General features: G+C 45.5%; 2 protein-coding genes across 2 annotated transcripts in view; one reads left to right on the plus strand and one right to left on the minus strand.

The window, feature by feature from the left end:
* The window catches only part of lyrm4 (LYR motif containing 4), an 18520-nt gene extending 3398 nt beyond the window's left edge, over positions 1-15122 (minus strand). Inside the window, exons 1-2 of the mRNA XM_069723933.1 lie at positions 14988-15122; positions 8426-8546 (exon numbers count right to left, since the gene is read on the minus strand). Coding sequence (XP_069580034.1) covers positions 8426-8546; positions 14988-15076 — 210 coding nt within the window. The 5' untranslated portion in view covers positions 15077-15122. The remainder of the gene's footprint in view (positions 1-8425; positions 8547-14987) is intronic.
* Positions 15123-15279: 157 nt separating this feature from the next.
* The window catches only part of fars2 (phenylalanyl-tRNA synthetase 2, mitochondrial), an 83063-nt gene continuing 81401 nt past the window's right edge, over positions 15280-16941 (plus strand). Inside the window, exon 1 of the mRNA XM_069723935.1 lies at positions 15280-15373. The gene's annotated coding sequence lies outside the window, so the exon portion shown is untranslated. The remainder of the gene's footprint in view (positions 15374-16941) is intronic.

Here is a 16941-nt window from a genome sequence, read left to right on the forward strand (position 1 = left end):
ACCGGTTCTGGCAGGCGCCGGTTTAAATGGGCCCTCGTGAGTCCGTGGGCTCGTCGCCGCTCAGAGTCGTCCTCGTCTGATCTGCGTTGGGACGTCGCTGATCGCTGCGGGTGAGAAGACTCGCCGCCTTGCTCGAGGACACATCAGCAGGGCGGAGAGCTGTCGTGAAGGACGTCTCACATCCTGAGGGTTTGTTTCATGCTCGTCCAGCCAATCACGTCGCTCCATTCTGATTCTTCCCTTTAACCCCCCTCGTCTGTCCCCCTCGTTTGTCCCTCCATGCCGCCGGTAATTTGTCCTCTGCTCGCCTGCTGAGTGTTTGTGTCTCGACGCCAGCCGGCACCGTCAGATTCCTCCTCTCTCCATCCTTTCTTTTTCCCCCTGTTCTTTCCTGCATGTGTGTGTGTGTGTGTGTGTGTGTGTGTGTGTGTGTGTGTGTGTGTGTGTGTATGTGTGATGAGACGACTGTCACATTAATCACGTGGTATTTGTACAGTAATGACCGTGACCCTCTGCCAGTTCCCTTCGACAGTTCGTATTCACTGAAGTAAATAACTCGTACTTTAATTTCTCGGAGACAAAGTTGGTCTTTCATCACTGAGACCAGATCAACTCTGACAGGAGGAGATGCTCCACCAGAACCTGCAGTGGTTTCACTGCTGGAAGACCTTTGAAGGACACACACACACACACACACACACACACACACACACACACACACACACACACACACACACACACACACACACACACACACACACACACACACACACGTTCTACAGTATTGCAACGAGAACCTCCCTCTGCTCCCCCCGTTGTGTGTGAGCGCCAGACATCTTGAAGAAGCACCAATGGGACGTCTCCGTTTACACACCCCTCCTACTGTTGCTGTGACCTTGGAGATCCCCTTTACCCGAGCCCCGCCCACCAGGCATTAACGAGTTCGATTGCCCCGTCTCTCGTCTCCTTTAATTGGCTGCAATTTTTTTTTTTATTTCAAAAAGCCCCGCCCACCCAACACGTTCGCAAACCAATTAGCCGTCGCCTTTCAAGACCTTGGCATCGACCAATCACAGTGCAGTTAAAGGACTAATTAAATGTGATTAAGCTGTGAAGTCGAGGCCACGCCCACAGGGAGACAGACACACACACACACACACACAGCTCTAAAAGAGAGCGGTTGATCCAGAACTTCTCACACACACACACACACACACACACACACACACACACACACACACACACACACACACACACACACACACACACACACACACACACACACACACACACACACACACACAGTAATGAGGAGTTTCTTTGAAAAGCTACCGTTTCTTAACCTTAATTTTTTCCAGTCTGAGCACACACTAATTAGAGAGCAAGAAGAGATGAAGGCAAACTGTGCTCACATCCCAGGAACGTCCAGCTGTGTGTGTGTGTGTGTGTGTGTGTGTGTGTGTGTGTGTGTGTGTGTGTGTGTGTGTGTGTGTGTGTGTGTGTGTGGAGTTCCCTCGCCAGCGACCAGACTCTGCTGTGATCTCCCGTTTCACTCCGTCACTTCAGAAAGACAGAAAGAGGAGGAAAAGAAAAGGAGGAGGACGGATGGTCATAAATTGCCGGTGTCGTTACGCCTCCATTGTTCTCTCCTCTTCTCCTTCTCCCCCTTTAATTCAACATTTTACTCCATCCTCTGTTCATTAAATGCAGGGAGGATAAAAAACGTCTGCTCATCTGTCCATGTGAACGATGTCTCAGACTATTCTGAAACAATTTAAAACTTCTAACTTGTGTTATGTTGTCGAACTCTGAGTTCCTGCAGGAATCAGAGTTTAACCCTTAAAGCACCGCAGCAGCTCCATCAGGAAGACGGACTCATTAAACAATACAGCTGTAACCTTTGGAGTAACACAAGAATCAGGTGGTGTCATTTATGAAGGAAGGAGAATGAAAGGAAAGACAAAAGGAAGGAAGGATAGAGAAAGAGAGAAACTTATCCTATTGTAATAGTTGTATAATTAAGCACAAAGTTATAGTGTTATAGTACAAACAGAACCACTTCTCTGAGATTGTGTTTCATATCCAAACTAATCTGGTGAAGTACCTGAAATATAACTAAATATAATTAAATATAACTAAATATAAATAACTAGCTGAAATATAACCAAAATTAAATGTAACTAAATATAAATAACTAGCTTAAATATAACTAAATAAAACTAACTTTAGCTGAAATATCGGTTGCAGATCAATCAGAAATCAGCTCTTCATGCGTTCCAGGTTTCTCACGTTCATTTCTTCCCTGCAGAGAAGAAGACGCCTCACAAACACAGAAAAACACTTCTCACACATTGATGCCGGCGGCCAAGGAATAAGATGAGAAGCAGGGATTTCTGGAGAAAAGGGAATCGATGGGCTGGTTTCTGAAGAGGAGGAGGGAAGTAGAGGAAACAGAGGAGAGAGAAGAGAGTCCTCCAGCAGGAAATGAGCGTCCTGTCCAGACTAATGGTGGACGGAGGATGCTGTGTACCAGCTCAACTTCATCACTGAGGCTGCATAACATCCCGACTTATTATAGAGAACAATAACAGATGTTATCCAGATGTGGAGAAACACACAACACGATGTGGAGAAGGACTCAACAGTCTTTACACCGGGTGTAAACGGAAAAAAAACTCCCGCCCTCCAGTTAGCAGATTACCGCCCTCAGCGTCATTAACATGATTTGTAACTTAGTTTAACCTGAAGGCCGCTGGTTGGATGGAGGTTTGGGTTGGATGGTGGGTTGGTTGGTTGTGGTTGTTTGTTTGTGGTTGGTTAGGTAGGATTGGTTGGTTGGTTGGTTGGTTGGTTGTTTGGTTGGGTTGGTTGTTTGTTTGTTTGTGGTTGGTTGTTTGGTTGGGTTGGTAGGATTGGTTGGTTGTTTGGTTGGGTTGATAGGATTGGTTGGTTGTTTGGTTGGGTTGGTAGGATTGGTTGGTTGGTTGTTCAGTTGGGTTGGTAAGATTGGTTGTTTGGTTGGGTTGGTAGGATTGGTTGGTTGTTTGGTTGGTTGGTTGTTTGGTTGGGTTGGTAGGATTGGTTGGTTGTTTGGTTGGTTGGTTGTTGGGTTGGTAGGATTGGTTGTTTGGTTGGTTGGTTGTTTGGTTGGGTTGGTAGGATTGGTTGGTTGGTTGTTTGGGTTGGTAGGATTGGTTGGTTGTTTGGGTTGGTAGGATTGGTTGGTTGTTTGTTTGGTTGGTTGGTTGGGTTGGTAGGATTGGTTGGTTGTTTGGGTTGGTAGGATTGGTTGGTTGTTTGGTTGGTTGGTTGGGTTGGTAGGATTGGTTGGTTGGTTGTTTGGTTGGTTGGGTTGGTAGGATTGGTTGGTTGGTTGGTTGGGTTGGTAGGATTGGTTGGTTGGTTGGTTGTTTGGTTATTGTTCATGCTGGAGATGAGGCTTTTTGCCATAGCAGAGCTCTATTGATCCTCTAAACAAGTATACAAACTATTTGTGTGGACAATAGAATCTTCGGTGGAGTTTGGTTAAAAGAAACGGAAACAACATGCAAGTATGGGACTTCAGGATGTTACTCTGATCAATAAGACAGTGAAGACGACTTAAACTGCAAACTGATTTAAATATTTCTGTACAACATGTTTCTTTAGTTCTTTATCTGGTCGTTGTTTATTTCCCGTCGTCGTCTCCTCCTCCCTCCTCCTCCTCCCTTTTCCCTCCCTCCTCCTCCTTTCTCCCACATTGCCTTCTCCAGTCAATGAATTTCATCATATATATATATATATATATATATATGTGTGTGTGTGTGTGTGTGTGTGGGGAGGAGGATGGAGTATCATCATTGCATCAGTGCCACATTTCCAAGAATAGAAGAAAACAAACAAACAAAAGAAAGAAACAAGAAGAAGAAGAAGAAGGAAAAACTCTGTACAATCTTTCAGGTATGAAATATGTCTCCGAGAATCCAACAAATTAAACCCCGTTTGTCTGCTTTCTCGGTTAGATTAATACATTTAGTTTTGACTCCTGTAAAACGCTGAGCTGCTGCAATTTATTGAGTGAGACAATATGATTAATGTTGTCAGCATTCAACAAGTAGGAGCACCTGGGAGGATCCGCCGGTCTGCCAACAGCAGGAGACGTGTCGTCGGACGCCAATAATATAAAAAACCACTAACGCTATTTGTCACTTCCAGAAACGGAGCTCTATGAATTCATCAACACTTACAAACCACAGGTGATTTCATCCTCCAACACACCGACAGCGCTCGGGTTCGTTGTGCTGTTGGACTCCCAAACACTGGATATGTAATTTCATGAGAGCTGTTTTTAAAGACGCTCCGGGCAGCTCTGCATCACCCGGCTTCACAGGGTTTGAATTTTGGAGGGTTTCAGAAGTCAGAAATCAATACTCTGGTTTTTTTGTGGGGCTGGTGATGATGGGAGGACCAAAAGAGAGCGAAGGGATGAGAAAGGAAAAAGATCTGATGTTACAGAATTCAGTTTTCTCACTTTTTTCTCTGCTGTTTGAAGATATATTTCAGATTTCACTTTCATGCTCTTAGTCATCACATGCTGTGTAGAAACCAACTCCTGTTGGACTTCAGTGACGTTTTTCTTTTCTGTGCAGGTCCACAAATTACACTCGTTTACAGCCGTTAAATCCACTTTCTGCCCTCAAACAACAACTGCAGCCTCCAAAACGACAATAAAGTCAAATGAACGGCTCTCAGAAACAAAAACTGGACGTTACGACCTTCATGATTTTACTGCCTTAAACTGTACGAACAGATGTAAAAAAAAAAAAATCCTGTAATTCAGTTTTTGCATTTCTGTAAACATTTATAACAACAGTGATGAAACGAGCCGGTGATGAATCATCGCAGGTATAACTGACAAGTCTTCTTTTGTGAGCAGAAGAGTCTTTGAGACCTCCCTCCCTCCCTCCTCCTCCTCTCCCCCTTCCTCCCTCCCTTCCTCTTTCTTTCCCTCCCTCCCTCCCTCTCTCCCTCCTTCCTTCCCTCTCTCCCTCCATCCATCCCTCTCTCCCTCCCTTTCCTCCCTCCTTCCCTCTCTCCCTCCTTCCTTCCCTCCTTCCCCCTTTCCTTCCTTCCCTCCCTCCCTCTTTCTTTCCCTCCCTCTCTTCCTTCCTCCCTCCCTCTCTGTCTCCCTCCCTCTCTCCCATCTCTGTATAATGGTTTATGAGGCAGAGAAAGAGGAGGAGTAAAACCTGTCTGCTTTTATCCACCTGAACAGCTCCCTCCTCTTTTTAATAGAGTTAGCTCTGCAGCGCAGTCATGCTCAGTGTGTGTGTGTGTGTGTGTGTGTGTGTGTGTGTGTGTGTGTGTGTGTGTGTGTGTGTGTGTGTGTGTGTGTGTGTGTGTGTAAAGCCTGCGGACCCCCGTGGGGCAGATGGGTGTAAAAGCAGCGATATCGGTGTGGGATTTCTGAGAGATGGAGGGAGGAAGGTTGGAAATGTTTTTTTTTTTTATAGTGAGAAGAAAAAAAAAGAGGGATGAGAGGGGAAGGGGAAGAGTGAGGTGAGGAGGAGGAGGTGACGCAGGCTCTCATGCAGGGTGTTGCCCTACTTTTCACTTTAGCTCCTGTCTGGTTCAGGCTTTCCCAAAAATCTACGGTTTCCCCAAAAATGAGCCACAAGAAAACAGATTTCACAGCTGATGTTCTGCAGCAGGAAACGGATCATCGGATCATCAGGTTCTGAACCCTCAGCTGTGACATTTCCAGATAAAAACAATCAAAAGTCGTCCTCAGAGTCAGAGATCTGTCACACTGTGCACATCTCATGATCTCTGATGTCCATTGTGAAAATATGTCCATAAATCTGCTCAGAAGTCAAGGTGCTCCTTGAAGGTGCAGAAGCTGCCTGAGAATCAGGACGTTTTTACGTTTTCCTCGGTATCCCAGTGACGCGGTGAGAGTTGTCTCTTCATCCGAGGCCACATCAGAAACACCAGCGAAGAACAGATAATTCGGCTACTTGTAATGACAATTTCCCTAAAAAATACTCTGAGCAGGTTCCTCCTCTGTAAAGAGAATCAAAGAACGGAGTCCTCCGTGTGGTCACTGGACTCAGAGGTCCGATTGATTGAGGTTCTGTGTGACCCTGAGAGCTGTGACGGCGGTGGCGCCCCCCGACCTGCCGGGTGTACCTCACCACACGATGTGGCCGTTCATCTCAATCCGGGCGGCTGAAGGCCGCGTGACACCACGCTGACATTAAGCAGCAGTAATCGGTGAGAGACGTCTCTTCTGAGGCCACCGCTGACACACTGGATCTGTAAATGTGTGTTTGAGAAGGACACACACTGAGTTTAACTGCAGCAGTACACTCACATATAGTACTCTTACATGTTAGTACTCTGACTTGTGTAGTACTAACATTTGTAATCTAACACGTGTTGAATTTCAGAAAAGAAGATTCAAGAAGACCTGTTTTTGGGGGCGTGTCTGTTTGATTGACAGGCCTGTGGTGCAGTCAGGTTACAGATATCGGTGGGCGGGACATAGTATCGTCAGGTTTCCAATCAGATCGGTCAGATCCACCTCTGGCTCCTCCCCCAGCGTGTCCAAATATGGTCACTTCCTGCTCCAAACCGCTCCAAAGTAGCTCCTTCTCCTCCTCCTCCTTCTCCTCCTCCTCTTTCCATTCACAGCTCTACTTTCTCCTCTCTCTGTTATTTCCCCTCGCAGCTCTCAGTCTTAAACTCTGTTCCCTGCACTCTCGCTCGCTCTCATTAAACCCAACATGGTGGTTGAGTTTCTGCTCTACAAACAGAGGCGGCTCTGCAGCTGTAATCCATCATCTTTACTCACTAACTAACGCACAAACACACTCACACACACAGAAATGTGCACTGAACTGAACACACACTGTTATGCAGGAACCCTCAGACACAATTAAGAATAAACGCAACTTTTTTTTTTAAGCGTATCCACACAGCCAGTGATGCAGACACACACACACACACACACACACACACACACACACACACACACACACACACACACACACACACACACACACACACACACACACACACACACACACACACAAAGAGAGAGAGAACTACACACAGATCTGGACTGTTTGGGTGCAAAAGAGCAGGTTGACCTTTGAAAAGATGGTTTTAACATGCGAGTTAAACTCAAAGAACCAACTGCAGAAGAAGAGTCGTATCTCCTGATCACACGCTGATAACGTGACTGCTGCTACGTGAACATCAGTGATGTCACCGTGGAAACCTGAAACTGGAGCAGAGAAACAGCAGATTTTGGGTCCAATTTTTGCGTTCCAGAAAAACTTCAAGTCCGCTCACAGCCGAGTGTTCCTGAGCCAATGCACTGATTTCCGTGCTGAAAACAGGCGAGTTTCTCACCCTCAACAACACAGCCGCAGCTGTCAATCACTTTAACCAGAATAACCAGCGTCGGGTTCGTACGAAACAAATGCCGACACACAAACTCATTTTAGTCTTTAAATGTCGGTTACCAGAACAGAACCCCAGAATTTTACGTGCTCACGCAACAAAAAGTAAACATTGCAGCTCCCCCCCCCCCCCCACACACACACACACCACCACCATCTCCCGGCTCTTACATAACAACACTGTATGGATCAGGACTCAGGGGAGGAGGCCTGAAACACTCATCCAGCAGCAGCGTATGGATTTCTCCAGGAGCAGCCGCTAGTATTGCAACGAGGTTGTAACGAGGTTGTAACGAGGTTGTAACGAGGTGCATCTTCCTCCTCTGATGCATTTAATCCGAGAGTCAGTGTGGGCGGGATGCAGAGAGGACGACACACAGCGGGAGTGATGTGTTCGCTGTCTCCTGTTGTGTGGAGGTTTGACAACAGCTTTGAATCTTCGGTTTGATTTTTTTTATGTTTGTTTTCTTCTTTTTCTGAAATCATCATCGATTCTTCATCTTTAAAAAAAGTCACTTTGATCATGAAAAGACTCGACTGACAGCTGATCAATTCATCAGTGTGGGTTTATGTGTGTGTCACTAAGTCCACCTACACACCACTGCCCACATTGTGTGTGTGTGTAAATCCTACTCTCATAACATATTCACACACTTTTGTTCAGCTGTGTAAGCAAGAATAAGTAAGTGTGTGTGTGTGAGAGAGAGAGATGTGAGGCAGACAGACAGACAGACTCACAATCCCCCCGTTGGGATTGGCCAAGAGGCTGCTGATGCATTATGGGAACAGAGCGACCAGTGGAGAGGTGATTAGCCCAGAGTTGCCACGGTAATGAGAGTGTGTGTGTGTGTGTGTGTGTGTGTGTGTGTGTGTGTGTGTGTGTGTGTGTGTGTGTGTGTGTGTGTGTGTGAGAGTGTGCGAGAGTGTGTGTGTGTGTGTGTGTGTGTGTAGTGTGTAGTGTGTGTGTGTGTGTGTCACACCTGTCTCTGTATCAGCGCCAGAGTCTGCTGTCCCTCCTCCATCAGCCTCTCAACAGTTTTCGGATCCTCCACTTTCCCGTTGGCCCTGAAGGCATCACGCACACGCCGCAGTGCATAGGTCCTGCAACAAAACACACACGTGCACGCACACACTTTAGTGTGAGGCAGGCCGTTTACAACTAGGCCTGCAGGATTCTGGGTAAAATGGGAATCATGATTTCTTTCTTCTGTATAAATGTTTTGTGTTTTCATTCGGCTGATAACTGGCTGATCACGGCTGTCTCCACTTTATGACACCAGCTGCATTATGAACTCTGACAGGCATCAGATGGTTTTATCAGCTTTATCGTCACTGATCAAACGGTAAACAAATCTTCAGTGTCCGGTGGTTTTCCTCGTAGCTGTGCGCGACCGATACTGAACAGAAAAACAGTCCAGTTCAGCCTCTGAAACCCTCAACGAGGACTTTTGTTCTCCTTCCTGCTGGTTGCATCGTATTTAGGCATGAATCGAGATTGTAAATACGATTAACTGTGCATTGCTGTTTACAATAAAAAAGAAAAATACCGATACTGAGCAGCAAAAAGAAGTAGTTAATAAAAAACAGGAAACGTGGTGGAGATACAGAAACCCTCTGAGGGGTTTATGAAAACATCGGAGGTAAAAAAAAAAAATAAAAAAAGGCAGAAAACAAACAAACAAAAGAGGACAAATTAGTGCAGTTGAGATCAAAACAAACTGAACTGAGTGTTTCAGGAAAACATGAAAAACGCTGCAGGTGGAAACACGCCGACTCTCAAACACGAGAGCTTCTTACTGCGACCAGAGGAAATAAAAATGGTCTGAAAAATGAGGTCAATGTGTAACTGTGTTTTACAGTGCAACACCACCGAGGGCCACTAGGGGCTGGCTCCATAGACTCCCATCGAAAAAGCATCAAGTTCTCTCCTGACATACAAAGTCAATTCATTTTTGTACACAAATTATCATTCGCTAAATTACCTCATTCTTATTAGTCGTTCTGAAAATAATCCCATCTAAGAAAATAAACTTTAAAAAGGCATGTCTGTTTGATTGACAGGTTATTCCAGATTCCTCCCTCCTCTCTGCTTAGGTTTCCCTCCACTCAGCCCTCAGGTTTGCAGCAACTTTAAATACGTTTGCTTTCCAACCCAGTGATGTTTTCTGAATCCAGCTCCTCTGGAGGAGCTTTCCCACGTCCAAGGTCTCCAAACACGACCTCATTCACCCGACCGGGGTTGGATGTTTCATTTCCTCACCAACACGCGTTTTCTACAAGAAATAAACTGACATTAAATCTGAGGTCCTTAGCGTTGGTCAGAGGAGCAGATCTGCAGCGCTGCTCGGAGGGAGTCCTCGCTTCGATCCTCTGACCGCCGCTGATTTGATTTCCTGCAGTTTCTCCAGACAACCGGAGCAAAAGAGAGCAAGACAGCTGCAGACGGGCCGGAGCACGCCGCCATCAATAAATCATGTTCACCGAGACGGAGAGGCGTGAGACACCGAAGTCCACTCTGTTCAAGACCTGTACGACACATCCAATCACATCGCTGTCCTCCCACTGATTTCACATCTTTGTCTTTCACTCTGAAACATCTTGTCATGTTTTTAATCCCTCTGACGACTTCGACGGGAGAATTACAACAAAACCACCGATAAACTCAGAGTCTGCATCGTGATCCTGAATGTGAAGAAGAACAATCGGTTGTAAAGACTCCTGGAGAGTCTGTTTCTCACCCTGTTCACCAACTACAACACCCGACCTGAACCAACACCTCTCAGCAGAACCTGAACGTCTCATGACAGACGAGACGCCAACTTTTCTAATGAGATGAAACCAAAACTATCCCGATAAAATGTTTACGAGGAGACGAAAGCCTGAAGTTTGGTTCAGAGTTTGGTTTCTGCAGGACGCCGAAAGCCCAGAGAAAAAAACACTCCAGATGAGGAAGTGAAACCCAAAACAGACAAATTACAAACTCGGAGTTTCCTGGCAGCAGCTTGCTGAAGTGAAAATGATTATTGGTTTAATTTTCAGCCCTTTTTCCTGTTTCCAGCTGGCAGCTCCTCCGATGGGAGGGGGGGGGGAACTACAGCGCCGACCTTGGGAAGTTACAGCGCCGCCCAGCAAACCCATTCATCTTCCCTGTCTGTCTCCGTGTCTCCGGCTCATTTAGGATTTTAAGACAGAACCAATAAAAGTGTGATGGATCAGATTTACATGCTGTGGTTAAATACAAGGACGTGATGAGGAGAGCGGCGAGGAACTTTAGTAGATGGATGGATGGATGGATGGATGGATGGAGAAGGGAGGAGGAGGGGTGAAGGAGGGGTGAAGGAGGGAGGAGGACAGAAATGAGGAGACAAAAAGTAAGGAAGGACAGAAAAGATGTCGAAATACTTTGCATGTTTCCTGCAGAGCGGTTTTGAAGCTCCCGGCTGATCCACAACCGGTCAAACAGGTGTTGCGTGGATGAAGTAGCTCCCCACCTGTCACTCAGAGTAGCCCCGCCCCTTAATCCTGCAGAACTTTAATACAGTTGAAATGTTGAGTTCTATAAAAAGTCATAGAGTTGTCGTGAACAGGGCAATTAGCTACAAAGACCAAAAAAGTTTTTTTTAATATTTTTTTAACGGGGGTCGTGGGGACTGACCTCTAGTGGCCACTCAAGGAACTGCAGTTTGTGACTTAGTTTTTCAGCTGTTTAGTTTTACCGGACGCTTAGTTACTATCTTCTTTTGTTTAATGGCAAACAGCTTTTAGATGCATTACCGCCCCCTTCTGGTGGTAGTAACACATTACTACCAGGTTAAAAAATAAAAAATAAAAAAAAATAAGAGAATTTATTTTTTATTTTTTTAAAGAAAAGACGATCGGCACATACACTATTATTTAATAACAATTTGTAAACATGAAATTCACCGAATACTAAAAGACACGCAAGCTTAAAAAATAAAAAAAATAAACAAGTAGATAAATCTGCTGCTATAAAAGCGGTTTTAAAATAATCAAGGATGTGTTTCGAAGTATTTCAAAGAAATGCGTAGAAATGATCATTTTTGCATTAATTAAAATTGATCAAACAGAAATAAAAAAACAGCGGTCCCTGGTGGTGTGAAGGAGCTCTGCAGTACATTTTAATTGAGTTTTAATGTGCGTGCCTGTGGGAAGCGGCACGTCTCCAGCTAATTCCTTTGGTCATTAACATATTCTGCAGCGCTCCGACTGCTGTTTCACAGCTCTGTAATATTTGTTTCATCCTTCAGGGCCTCTGCTCACCTTGTTTTATCCATCTATGTTCCCGTTCTCCGATAAATCCTCCCCAAAGCTCCTTTTTCTGCATCTGTTTATGTTGATTTCTGAAAGAAGACTTGTCCAACACTCTCCTCTCTTCTTTGCTTCTATCATGTTTGTGCTGATGGAATAACTTTTGTATGTTTGTGAACTCCAAACCTGCTGGATTTGGATGAAATCTGTGTTTCCTGAGCTGCAGCAGCGATAGAATTTTCCTGCGGAGAGTCATGAATGTTTCATCTGACTGCTGTTTGTCGTGTTTTCTTCTCCATTTCTGACAAAGCTCTCCAAATTCAGCTAAAGTCTCCCACCTCTCCTCCCTGGCAGTGCTGCGAGCGTCTGCATCAGCTGTTATTGTAGTCGGAGAGGAACAACAAAACACAGCCTGCAGCAACGTCTGGCATATTCAGGTCAGCACACAACAACCCCGCAAGTACACCGGTACTCTGTTTCACCACAGACCGCAGCGCACCACTTTTAACCTCCCCTGTTTGTCTTGGAAAAAGGGAAATTAGTGCCAATACTTTCCTGGGTGATGAAAGTAACACACTGTCTCTATTTTGTGAAAAGAAGAAGTGTTTCTGAGCCCATGCAGCGATTTAAAACGGGCAAGCGTCTCACAATCGTAGCACTGCTTCATAAAAGATCGTTATTCAGTGAAATGTGATTATTTTTACTTTGGAGAAAGGAGGTCGGTCATGACTCAGCATTTCCTGCAGCAGAGTTTCTGATGTCCCTGATCGCAGCGATGATGACCTTCAGTCAGATCATTTGCCGCAGGACTGAAACTCCAACTAAAACCACTAGAGAACAGAAAATCTATCAGTCAATTAGGTTGATTCATTGGACTTATTTTAGCTTATTAATTCCAAATTTACATCTTCAAACTTTTGCTGAAAACAACGACACAGAGCGGCTCATTCAGGTCAAACTACAGCAGCTGTAATCTGCAGAAAGAAAAGTCGGCTTTTATTTTCCTAATGAGTTTAAATTGTTTCAATTCCTTTGGCAACAGTTTTGGCCTTCGGGGTGCAATGCATGCTGGTACATGTAGTCACTGAGGATTTGTTAAGTCTGCACGTTCACATGATAATGAAGAAACCCAATTTACATTTGCAGAAGTTCTCTGGAGGGACCGGCCGCCCTCACACGAGGTCCGAGATGAGGCGGGGGGGCCGGACCAGCTGCCTGCTCGCCTCCTGTAGGCAGCCTGGATATTTGTGTTTGGACCGGCAGCAGGAGGAGGAGGAAGAGGCCGCTCCTCATCTGGCTGTTCAATAATTCAACACAGCAGCAGCCCTCTGATGTCCGCGTGCTGCGGCGCCGTGTACTGTGACAGTTGAAGACGCTCTGTCCCAAACTCACCCCGGATACACACACACACACACACACACACACACACACTCTCACACACACACACACACACACACACACACACACACACACACACACACACACACACACACACACACACACACACACACACACACACACACACACACACACACACACACACACACACACACACACACACACACACACACACACACACTGCCCCGCATGCAAAGACAAACCCACAAACATAACGGCCCCGCGGTGATAATAAATGCAGTTCCATGATTGAAACAGGAGTCGGATCGAAGCGAGTTTTGAGACGACTGCAGCTTCAGCAGCTTGAATTCGGTGCTAATCTAATCTGAGGGTGGAGATACCCTCACAGATTCAGCAGCAGGCGCAATTGATTTCAAGCATAAATAAATACAGAGCGTGTCACAGTCAGTTAGGCAGAACACACCGAGCCCTGATGGGATCTGAGCAGCAGGAGGCCTGCAGACAAATCAGGTCAGTGGTCAGGTACAAACTAGGCCACGGACTGTTCAGAGCAGCAGACGCAGGATTAAACCCTCCGACCTCCGGGTCCGGCACACAGCTTCAGATCACACACACACGTCTCCGCCTTAACTTTTCCATCATATTTCAAACCATTTCCACGGCTTTATTTGGGCAGTTTAAAACAGGAAGAACGACAATCGGACAATCAGAGCTCACAGCGTCTGCAGGCCCCGCAAAGGTCAGAGGCCATTGGGATTTCAAAATTAGTGAGAAAAAACAAACAAAACACATTTCACTAATCACTGGACACGTTTTAGGATTTTTACAAATATTAAAAACAATTCAAAACCATTTCAAGTCCCTGGAAAAGTTTTTTTTTTTTTTTTTTTTTTTTTAAGTTCAAAACTTTTCCAGGAATTTTATGACAGGAAAGAAACCACAGACTGTATATAAAAGTGGACGTAAAGCTTCCGGGTCTGAAAAATGAGTCCTTAAATGTGTAATGCCACTGAGGGCCACTAGGGGCTGGCTCAAAACAATACTGTCTCAAATAGACTCCTCTTCAAAAGTCAGCAACTTTTCTCCTGAAGTACAAAGTCAATAAACTATATCTAGATGGTGGTCCTTCTGAGACTAATGCCATCTTTTATCACAGCTATGTTTGGGGCGTGTCTGTTTGCTTGACAGTAAGGTTCCTGGTATTGGTGGGCGGGGCTTAGTGTCCTCAGGTTCTTCTCAGGACCTGTCAAGTCCAGGACCAACTCTGATTCACCAGAACCAGCCTGTCAGGTCCAGGACGACAAAGACAAGCTGGACAGTTCAACAGAAGAACCAAGAGATAGCGACAAAAAGAAACGACCTCAAAGAGATGAAATACGACAAGATAAACAAACAAACAAAAATTAGATACAAAAATAACAACAAACAGATGAAAAAAAACAACCTGAGAAAAGAAATGATCTTAAAATCAACTCGATATCACAACAAAGATTTAAAACAACAACAACACAACGAACCCCACAGATTAAAACTAAATGATACAAAGAAACATGAAAATACACAAAACACGTCTAGAGCTCCTCCCTTTTAGGAGGCGCGTCTCGTTGTGGGCGGGGTTACACGTGTGGCCCCGCCTACCGTGAACAGCTGCGTTACTTTTTTACCGTTATGTTTTCAAATGTACACAATGCGACAGAACTTGGATATAAAACGAGTCCAAACACACATTAAACCAGCAGGATGTTATTTCAGAGTATAAAGAGACCGCGTGCTGTTTCAGGGTTCTGGTTCTGTTCGGAGGTTCATGTAAACACAGCCGGTTAGCTGCTAGCTTTTTAGCATCTTTCCCGCCGCTGACAGCCGGTTTAAACCGGCCAGAAGGACCGCCGGCGCCGGGCGGACACCGCCGCTCACCTGTAGTTGTACGAGGGGAACTTGTTGCTCTCTCTCAGCATCGTCCTGTACAGAGACATCACCTGGGTTCGCGTGGACGCCGCCATCATGTTTGCTAACAGCGCCTTGCTCCCGCCCCCTTTTTCCGCGACAATTTAATCGTCAAGGACCCCTTCTAGGAGAGTGACCAAAGAGCGCCTGAGCGGAAATACGAGTTTCTGGCCGCTTTTGACCTCTTTTCCTCTTTATGTATTTATTATTACAAATTAACATCCACGTGTAAACCATAACCGTCGTAATAAAAAGTTACCATAAAATATTAAAGTTGTTTTGAAAGAAGATTTAACGTCTAGAGGGAACACAGGCGCGCCTGCGCCGAGTTGTGAGCAGCCCGGGACTGACAGAAGGTGAGTTCAGCTGGCTCGTTTTAACCTCCTTAAAAATGTCACGTTCAAACAACAAGGCTGCGGTTTTATGAGTGAGTGACAGGGAGACGGTGTCGTGCTTCGCTTCACGGCGCAGACCGGCGACGTGTCGGTTCACTGCGCTTTTATTTCCCCTCAGAAAAGTCATTGTTGTGGTTCAGCGTGTTAGCTGCTCGGACGGACCTGCAGCAGTGACGTCACGTCGGTGGGTTTGTTCAGTTCGCTCCGAATAATAATAAGTTTTCCTTTAATGAGCCTCAAAGTTTAATTAAAGTGTTTTACAAGGAAGAAAAACAACAATATTTTGAAAGTGCAGATTTAAAAACTTGCTGCACGCGGAGCTGGATTTTATTTTAGGTTCTTTTCACCTGCTGCAAAACGCAGTTAAAGTTACTGGTCATCACGGCAGAGCGTGTAATACACACGCCCGTCCTCTAGAGGGAGGCGTGTAATACACACGCCCGTCCTCTAGAGGGAGGCGTGTAATACACACGCCCGTCCTCTAGAGGGAGGCGTGTCAGAGGTAACGTGCTTCAGGAAAACAACCATTAAACCAACTTTTATTTATTTACTTATGTTTCTTTTTACTTTTAGTCCGTACTGCAGCTACCTTTAAAACGTATAACATGTAGTATGTGTACGACTGGGACGTCCTACTTCATCTACTTTGCCTCATTACTTCCGTCGAATGGCACCAGGCGTTTCCAAGACGAGCCTCCCTCCAGTGGAAGGACGGGTGTATTACCCGTGAGGATTTAATCATCGTCAGCGGGAAACCGTTGACTTTCAGCTTCAGCTTGAATAAAGTAACAACTTTTACTTTGTAGACGCGCCGACACTAAAGAGGCTCTGAGTGTAACCAAGTAATCAAATACCGATTCAGGAATCTGTCAGTCTTCAAGTTTTATAAAAATGTTCTATAAAAATGTTTTGTCGTAGAGTGATGTCATCAGAGGGGGCGGGGTTGAGATGGAGAAGCTAATGTGAGCAGCCACACAAAAAAACTGATTAGTCCAGTCAGCTGGGACTGAAGGAAATCCTCCTTTATTGATCTCCTGTGGAGACACACACACACACACACACACACACACACACACACACACACACACACACACACACACACACACACACACACACACAAACACACACACACACACACACACACACACACACACACACACACACACACACACACACACACACACACACACACACACACACACACACACACACACAACACACACACACACACACACACACACACACACACACACACACACACACACACACACACACACACACACACACACACACACACACACACACATACACACAAACACACATACACACACACACATACACACACACACACACACACACACACACACACACACACACACACACACACACACACACACACACACACACACACACACACACACACACACACACACACACACACACACAAACACACACACACACACACACACACACACACACACACACACACACACACACACACACACACACACACACACACACACACACAC

Source organism: Brachyistius frenatus, unplaced genomic scaffold (genome assembly GCF_029030835.1).
Source record: "Brachyistius frenatus isolate BFR_SWC_R1_liver_20210118 unplaced genomic scaffold, ASM2903083v1 Contig_351, whole genome shotgun sequence".
In the NCBI taxonomy this organism is placed as follows: domain Eukaryota; kingdom Metazoa; phylum Chordata; class Actinopteri; family Embiotocidae; genus Brachyistius; species Brachyistius frenatus.